Source organism: Alosa alosa, chromosome 15 (genome assembly GCF_017589495.1).
Source record: "Alosa alosa isolate M-15738 ecotype Scorff River chromosome 15, AALO_Geno_1.1, whole genome shotgun sequence".
NCBI lineage: Eukaryota > Metazoa > Chordata > Actinopteri > Clupeiformes > Clupeidae > Alosa > Alosa alosa.
Genome location: NC_063203.1, coordinates 31,678,280 through 31,688,279, shown reverse-complemented (window position 1 = coordinate 31,688,279; position 10,000 = coordinate 31,678,280). Strand labels below are relative to the sequence as shown.

The window sequence follows — 10,000 nt, the reverse complement described above, 5'->3', positions numbered from 1 at the left end:
TTTAGATATTTACTCACTTTAGTTCCTCCAGTTTACAGTGTGGGTCCTTCACTAGAGCAGAGAGCTCCTCTACAGCTGAGTCACTCAGTTTATTCTCAAAGCCAAACATATTGTTCCTCAGGTCCAGCAGTCTGAGTCTTGAGGAGAGTGATGTAAGAGCAGAGGCCAGATAGGAACAGCTCTTCTCTGTCTGGATACAGTGCTGCAGCCTGGAGACACATCATGATACATCTGAATATTACTCCCCAATCATCCACACACACACACACACATCCTCTGCCATTCACACACACACAACCTCTCCCTCACACTCACACATCGCCCCACACACACATCTTTGTATACTAGACACGTTCTCTCCCACATACTGTAGACAAACACACAATTAAACACACAAAACACAAAAAAGGAAAACATACTCCTTAAATGATGATGGTTTTTGTTGAAAGAAATGGACAGATTAAGTTACAAATATGACATAACCATCAAGAGATTCAAGGCATCTGCTGTGAAAAGATGCCACCTACAAAGCATGATTATTGCAGCACCTGAACCATCACATTATCACATTATCACATTATCGCATTATCACATTATCACATTATCACATTATCCACAGGATTAGTCATGTTTTTCTTTTGTGTTAATTTTCCCCTTTTACATTATTATTATTAGTAGTAATTATTACTTACATTATTATTATGACCGCCGCACAGCGAAGCGGCGGTCATATAGGTTTAGTCAGATTTTTTTTTATTTATTTAATTTTTTTTTTTTTCGCATGCCCAAATTTCCGTCAATGATTCCCGGGACACTGAAAGACCGGGGTACACGAAACTTGGTGGGCATGTAACCCCACATGGATAGCATGGAACCATCGTTTTTCGTTTTGATCTGTAGCCCCTCAAGCTGAATTGGACCCCGAAAGGAGGGTAGGGCAGACACAGTTTTCTGTGAATCTCTCGAAAACCGTAGGGTTTAGGAGGACCATTTTTTTTTGTATGTTGATCTCAAGGGGCCATGTCAACCCATTCCATAACCACTCATTTCATGTATAGCGCCACCTAGTTAAACACAAAAAAGTAAAAATGAGGTGGTGTAATTGAAGGTATCTGTGACCCTAACATAGTCAAAACTGCACAAAATTGGAAGTGTAGGATCATTATGACACCCCTATGTATGCACGCCAAGTTTTGTGGAATTCCGTTCATGGGGGGCCACACAATAAATTAATTTATGTTACTATACACCAACTGGCCTGTAGGTGGCGGGAGACAGTTTTCTGTGAATATCTCGAGAACCGTAGGGCCTAGGAGTCCACCTTTTTTTTTGTATGTTGGTCTTAAGGGGGCATATCAACCCATCCCATTACCACTTATTTCATGTATAAGCCACCTAGTTAAAAATTAAAAGCAAAAATTAGGTGTTTTCATCTCAATATCTCTGGCTGACAAGGTCAAAACTGCACGAAATTAAAAGAGTAGGATCATTATGACACCCTCTGAATGCATGCCAAGTTTTGTGTACTTTTCGTTCATGGGGGCCTTACAATAAAAATAATTTATGTGTACATTTAGTGGCGTACACCAACAAAGGATTCGGGACACTGAAGACCGGGGTACACAAAACTTGGTGAGCATGTACCCCCACATGGATAGCATGGAACCGTCATTTTTAGTTTTCATCTGCAGCCCCCAGCTGGACTGGACCCCCGAAGGAGGGTAGGGCGAACCAGTTCTCTGTGAATCTTTTATGGTATGTTGGTCTCAAGGGCCCACATCAACCTGGCTCATAATCACTCATTTGTGATTTGCCCCGGTAAAAAATGAAAATCAGTAGGATTAAAAAAAAGCCAAAATAAATATTCATCATCATCATCATCATGGCTGCATTTTCAGTATTGGCGAGTCGTTTGTCCACTAGATGGCGCATCGTTGCAGTGAGGCGTAATTTTGTTGGAAGTTAAAAGTGGGTTGGAAAAACAATGGGCGCTTCATACAAGGACTGTAATTTACCGCAGCGAACATCTAATAAGGATAGGGCGATGTTCACATGAAGTGTAATTCCCATTTCTTCTTGAAGCGAAATAAATCTAAGGATGTTTCGGACATGCTTGGTTTTACTGCAGGCACGTTAATCTTGTAATATCAATAAGGACCTAGGTAATGTTACCGTTAAGCGTTGGTTGAGTGATGGAGGCATTTGATTGATTGCATTTGTAGAAAACTATAAAATCTTCGGTTATACCAACAAATTGATAGCAGCACTGTTTGTATCTTTCGACTGTCATTTGTTTGCCGTGCTACAAAATCATTCTGTGCAATGGAAGATTTACCAGCGTTACACCAGTCTGATACAGTTTTGCCTATACATCGCGTGAGACTGAGGCGCCTGTTTATTTTTGTTTTAAGTCGTGCAGGGTGTGAGAGGGGAATCGATGTGCTTTGATTACAGCTTGGTAGTTGTAGTCTGTGAAATTAAAAAGCACGTGTGTGTGAAGTATCCAAACAATGACACCTTCATTTCATTATGGCTGCTTTAGCAAAACACCTTAAGCTACTGTGTAGTGGGTCCCATTTAGAAGTGGCTACTTCATTCGCTTTCCTTGACTCATGGAGCTGCGTGAATGTTATTACAACTTTTAAGCCCGCGATATGACAGTTTAAGTCCGCTTGATACTGTAAAGGCGTAAGCCATTGGTTTCAAAGGAGATTTTATTTGTGTCGCCAGCATAGCCTATTGACAATTTATGTTGTCAATAGGCCTACTATAATCCTACCTGTAGCTTAGGGAAGCTAACAACTTTCTATTAGGATCTAGTTTGTTAGTTACCGTTTTGTCATAACTCCCTGATGCATTTTGCATTTAGAATAGCCAGAGCGTGTATATCTCAATGGGAAAAATTAAACAATATGGGTGCCTATGGACTAGGCTGGGTGAACCCAGCCTGATCTGCCCGCTATTTATTTTTTTTGATTTCTTAAAAGATTGAGCTTGGTCTGATGAAAGCCAGACTAGCCATGGACCTCAGTTAAACAATGCAAGGGAACATGAATCAGCCTATATTTGCACTAACAATAACGGACAAAAGCTTTTCAACTTTGGCCCGTTAAAATGTATGAACAGTCTAGTCTAGCGGCGCATTTCATCAAGGCCCATTTGGACATGTCAGTTATTTGCACCACTGGTTAGATGTAAAACAGCATTTCGTTTCAGACTAGGCTACTGTTACTTAATTTGTGCATTAACAATAACGTTTCAGACTACTGTTACTTAATTTGTGCATTGACAATAAAAGTATTACATGAACTAAAGATGACTAAAATCTTATGTAGAAGAAGAAACATTCACAAAAAAATCCATCCATCAAAAATGACCTTTGTTTTTTGATAGCTGTTGAAAACGGCATGGAACTGACAGAGATGTTTTTTGTTTATAAATACATAAAAAATAAATAAATAAATAACATTATGCTGATACCTTTTGCTTTTCCCAAATAAAATGCAGTGAGGCGTAATTTTGTTGGAAGTTAAAAAGTGGGTTGGAAAAAAAACAATGGACGCTTCATACAAGGACTGTAATTTACCACAGCCAATACATCTAATAAGGATAGGACGATGTTCACATGAAGTGTAATTCCCATTTCTTCTTAGGCGGAAATAAAATCTAAGGATGTTTCGGACATGCTTGGTTTTACTGCAGGCACGTTAATCTTGTAATATCAATAAGGACCCAGGTAATGTTTATTTTAAGCGTTGGTTGAGTGATGGAGGCATTTGATTGATTGCATTTGGTAGAAAACTATAAATGCGGTTATACCAAGCAAATTGATAGCAGCACTGTTTGTATCTTTTCGACTGTCATTTGTTTGCGATGCTACAAAATCATTCTGTGCAATGGAAGATTTACCAACGTTACACCAGTCTGATACAGTTTTGCCTATACATGCATTGAGACTGAGACGCCTGTTTATTTTGTTTTAAAGAATGCGTGCAGGGTGTGAGAGGAATCGATGTGCTTTTGATTACAGCTTGGTAGTTGTAGTCTGTGAAATTAAAAAAGCACGTGTGTGAAGAAATTATCAAACAATGACACCTTCATTTCATTATGGCTGCTTTAGCAAAACACCTTAAGCTACTGTGTAGTGGGTCCCATTTAGAAGTGGCTACTTCATTCGCTTTCCTTGACTCATGGAGCTGCGTGAATGTTGGCCACAACTTTTCGCCACGATATGACAGTTTAAGTCCCGCTTGATACTGTAAAGTAAGCCATTGGTTTCAAAAGGAGATTTTTATTTGTCGCCAGCATAGCCTATTGACAATTTATGTTGTCAATAGGCCCACCTTATAATCCTACCTGTAAAGCTTAGGAAGCTAACAACTTTCTATTAGGATCCCTAGTTTGTTAGGTTACCGTTTTGTCATAACTCCCTGATGCATTTTTGCATTTAGAATATGCCAGAGCCGTATATCTCAATGTCGAAAATTAAACAATATCAGTTGCCTATGGACTAGGCTGGAGAAATGCAGCCTGATCTGCCCGCTATTTATTTTTTTGATTTCTTAAAGATTGAGCTTGGTCTGATGAAAGCCAGACTAGCCATGGACCTCAGTTAAACAATGCAAGGGAACATGAATCAGCCTATATTTGTACTAACAATAACGGACAAAAGTTTTTCAACTTTGGCCCGCTTAAAATGTGTATGAACAGTCTAGCCCGGCATTTCATCAAGGCCCATTTGGACATGTCAGTTATTTGCACCACTGGTTAGATGTAAAACAGCATTTCGTTTCAGACTAGGCTACTGTTATTAATTTGTGCATTAACAATAACGTTTCAGACTACTGTTACTTAATTTGTGCATTGACAATAAAGTATTACATGAACTAAAGATGACTAAAAATCTTATGTAGAAGAAGAAACATTCACAAAAAAAATCCATCCATCCAAAATGACCTTTGTTTTTGATAGCTGTTGAAAACGGCATGGAACTGACAGAGATGTTTTTGTTTATAAATACATAAAAAAATAAATAAATAAATAACATTATGCTGATACCTTTTGCTTTTCCCAAATACAATGTAGCCTACAGGTGTAAGTGACCTTTCATCAATCCAGTTGCAATGGATGAACTGTGATGAACTGCCCTACTTCCTTTGTGATTGTTTAGAGATTTTAAAAGGTTTTATAACAATTCTACATCTTCTTTGGCTATTCTACAATCTATTCACCTTTTCAGCACCAGTAGGGTACTTTCTGCAGCCCCCCTTTTACACTCAGGCATGCCAAACAAGCATACACAAAAGTTTCAAAGGTGGGGATGGAGAAAAATATGAGACAAATTGAAGTGTGATTTATTTTTTTTTCATGAACGGATGTACAGGACTGAGCGGTCCTTATATTTTGTACCGCTATGCGGTAATATCTAGTTATTAGTAGTAATTATTACTTACATTACTACATTATTATTAGAAATGGATATGATCAAAAATTAAATGGCACAACACAGGACATTATTATTTACAATTAATTGAAAATGAAAGCTTAATGTCATAGGCCACATCTAGCCTGTGAGCTAAACTATTAGACTTATCTTTAATGTCATGACATTGTATTGGTGGTGTGTACGTCTAATTGAGTGCCTGTCACTTTAAGGCCATGACACTTGCTTGAGTCTGTGAGTCACGGTTTTAGGCTACTAGCATTGTTGTGCATAGTGCATAAGGATATATGTGGATCAATTAATTATGTTTTATGTCATTAGTTCAAATAAATGAGGAAATTAAGAGAATTGTTTTCTCTTAATACTGATCATGTGATTGTTTTGCGGCAGCACTCATATTCTAGCAGCGATGGTGCACCACTGCTGAATGCATAGTAGAGGAATCAGTGCACTCCTACACACACACACACACACACACACACACGAAACATTCCCTCACACATAGAAACACACACTCTCCCACGTGCACACACACACACTCCCATACACTTGCAACATGAAATAATGCTGACTGTAGTCTCTCTCTCTCTCTCTCTCTCTCTCTCTCTCATTTTGGAATCAAAGATCAGAGCGGCTATCCACATACACTCACACACACACAAACACACACTCACCTCCCCAAACCACAGACACTAGGGTTAGCCCGGAGTATTAAGAGAATCAGAATCAGAATCTAACATTTCAATGATACCCGAACCAAACTCTACCAGACACACACACACTCTACCATACACACACACTCCCACACACTCTACCATACACACACACACTCCCACGTACACAAACACACACACACACTCCCACGTACACAAACACACACACTCCCACATGCTCTACCATACACACCCACACTCCCACGTACACAAACACACTCCCACACGCTCTACCATACACACACACTCCCACTTACACAAACACACTCCCACACCCTCTACCATACACACATACACACACATACACAAACACACGCACACTCCCACGTACACACACACACACTCCCACGTACACAAACACACACACACATTCCCACGTGCACAAACACACACACACTCCCACACACTCTACCATACACGCACACACTCCTACTTACACAAACACCCACGTACATAAACACACTCCCACACCCTCTACCATACACACACACACTCCCACGTACACAAACACACTTCCACACCCTCTACCATACACACACACACTTTCACCCTCTCAAACACACACACACTCCCACACACTCTACCATACAAACACACACTCCCACTTACACAAACACACACACACACTCCCACACCCTCTACCATACACACACACACACACTCCCTCAAACACACACACACACACACACACACACACACACACACACAGTAGGCTGCCTACTACCTCAGCTGCATCACCTGAGCCAATGACACATGCCCACCTGCACTGCCTAAGTAAGTAAGAGTATATATATCTATCTATCTATCTATCTCATCTACAAATTAGATTAGATTCAACTTTATGGTCACTGCACAAGTGAACTACCAGTAGGAGTTTGGGTAGAGTTGGCTGGAGTCGGGTGGAGTTGAGGTGGGGCTGGAGGTATAGTTGAGGTGGGGCTGGGTGGAGTTGGGTGTAGTTGGGTGGAGTTGAGGTGTAGTTGAGGTGGGGCTGGGTGGAGTTGAGGTGGGGCTGGGTGGAGTTGGGTGTAGTTGGGTGGAGTTGAGGTGTAGTTGAGGTGGGGCTGGGTGGAGTTGAGGTGGGGCTGGGTGGAGTTGGGTGTAGTTGGGTGGAGTTGAGGTGGGGCTGGGTGGAGCTGAGGTGGGGCTGGGTGTAGTTGAGGTGGGGCTGGGTGGAGCTGAGGTGGGGCTGGGTGTAGTTGAGGTGGGGCTGGGTGGAGTTGGGTGTAGTTGGGTGTAGTTGAGGTGGGGCTGGGTGGAGTTGGGTGTAGTTGGGTGGAGTTGAGGTGGGGCTGGGTGGAGTTGTGTGTAGTTGGGTGGAGTTGAGGTGGGGCTGGGTGGAGTTGGGTGTAGTTGGGTGGAGTTAAGGTGGGGCTGGAGGTGGAGTCGGCTTGCAGGGGAAGTGGCCTGAATAGATGGGGAACAGGTGCCCTTATACGCAGGTCTTAACAGGAGCAAAGACCACACACACACACACACACAAACTCTTATATAGATCAACCCACTACACTCTCTCACACACACATACCAACCCACATACACATTAATATTCCCTCATAAAAACATGCAAACTCCTGAACAAACACACTTACACACACTTACACACACACACACCCCTACACTTTATATCAACCACACGCCCCCTCATTCAAACTCATACTCTCTATCATACACATTCACTGAACACACCTTCAAATACTTTCTCCTATCCACATCCACCCTCACACACACACACACACACACACACACACACACACACAATCACTCATATAAACACTACATGATGATGCTTACCATACACACCACACACTAACACTCTCTGTCTCCAACATACACATGCTCTCACACACATCTCCACCACACACACACTTACTCCACTCTAAACACACACCCACAACCTCCCTCTTACACACAAACACACACACACCGACCCACACACAGACCCACCTACATACAGTACACTCAAAGCCACACCTCCCCCAATCTACAATTCACACGATATCAATTATTACCAAAACAGGAGGCCGATAACCGATATGTAAAACCGATATGTCAGTTGTCAAAAAAGGGGGTAGATAGTAAAGGCTGATATGCTGCAAAACTAAAAGCATTTAATTATGCAAACTTTTTCTTTCTTCTTTTGATACACAATTGTCTATCTTGCATCACTTGCAAGTGTAAAATCCTGTGTATCATGTTAATCAAACTAGAGTGATAGCAATTATTTTTTTTTTCTAGACTAGGCCTACACAATGGGCTATGTGCTTGTTAAGGGACCTGTCACAAAGGGATGCTTTGCCATCATTTGTGTGTGAGTGCGTGAAGAGGGAGAGGGAAGAGGTGCATCATTGATGGCAAGTGTTACGGTTGAATAGTTTAACAAAACAGTTTTAAAATAGTTCTTTAAGTATGCAATTTGTGTCCATGTTTAGGCTACAAGCTACACACTTTTGAGCCTAAAGCTCAGGGGCATAATTTAGTTCAGGTCAGGATTAAATTGCCCTGGGTGCATGTTGTCTTTTCTGACAGTCCGTTTCAAAAAGAGCAATTAGACTTTTGGCGTTATATCGCATAATTTGGGACTTGTCTGTACTATGTCCGCCGTGGTGTCCGTTATTCACAATTAACGAGCGAGGCGGGAGGCAAGAACTCCGACTACGCAGCACCCCCAGGTTTTGTAGGCTAACTGGTAAACAATGCGTGCATCAATCGGGAATTAAGCTAAATGAAGGAAGTGGGTGCTTTACTTACCAGTCGGATCAAAGAGACAATAGCTTACAAAGTGGTGTTTTGTAACTTCAGTGTAGATGATTGTGATTCATTGCAACTTCAGCAATGTAGGCTACCTTCATACCTTCCTTGAAAAATAGCTCCGTTACAGCTGAAGCCCAGTCTACAGTATGCCTCAGTGAGAATCTTAAACTTTGTCTGTGTTCAGTCTTGATCCTGATTGGCTGCATTAGGTGCTAACTAACAAATCAGGCGACAGTGGGTGGGACAATGCTCTTGACCTGGAGTAGCAAATGCAGGGGGAGAGACGCGGCACAGACAAAGTGGCGGCGTTTCATTCTTTATCCATTTCAATATCGACTTATCGATTGGAAAAATGGCCGATACGATTATTATAAAATGCTAAATATCGACCCTAATCGGCCAGGCCCGATGGTGAGTGATCCCCTGGATAGTGTGTGTGCTTCACCTCACTGTGTGTTCACTGTGTGCTGAGTGTGTTTCACTAATTCCGGATTGGGATAAATGCAGAGACAAATTTCCCTCACTGGATCAAAGAGCATTTATACTATATACTGTGAACTCCCAGGGGATCAAAGGCGAGGAGAGTGATTTCCAATAGGCGGTTTCTTTTATTAACTTATAAAGCCTCCAATCCCCAAGAGGTTACTCAAAATGCAACAAAACTTCTTCGATCTTCTTTGGATCACCGAGTCTGGAAGGTGGGCCCAGACCCCTCTTGGCTGATCCATGATCCACTCCGATCTTCAAAATTCCTGGAGCACAAACAATCACACTTGGAAACGGTTTAAACAGACCCGCATTACTGCCTTAAACCAAGGTCTAAGCTGTATGGGGTTTACTTCCACAACCCTGCTTCCCCTCTTTGTCTCTCTAGCAACAGGTCTTTTCGGGTGCTGTTCAGAGCCAATCTAACCATTTTGCAGCTGGACTCAATTGGTGGATGTGCTGGCGTCCTAGTCTCCAGAGCACCTCCCCGGGTCCCCTATTGCCCTCCAGCATAGGCCTGGTGCATTTTCGCCATCCACCACCTTACCCAAAGGATCGGCGGTTTGCCCAAAGTGGGACAACAAGGCAGCTTGGGGTACCACAA

At 42.0% G+C, this 10,000-nt stretch overlaps 1 protein-coding gene across 7 annotated transcripts in view; it reads right to left on the bottom strand.

The window, feature by feature from the left end:
* Nucleotides 1–10,000, bottom strand: part of LOC125308596 (NACHT, LRR and PYD domains-containing protein 3-like) — a 72,605-nt gene that overhangs the window by 32,111 nt on the left and 30,494 nt on the right. For all 7 annotated transcript variants that reach the window (XM_048265153.1, XM_048265154.1, XM_048265152.1 and 4 more), the window contains one exon: nt 18–209. In XM_048265153.1, coding sequence (XP_048121110.1) covers nt 18–209 — 192 coding nt within the window. The remainder of the gene's footprint in view (nt 1–17; nt 210–10,000) is intronic.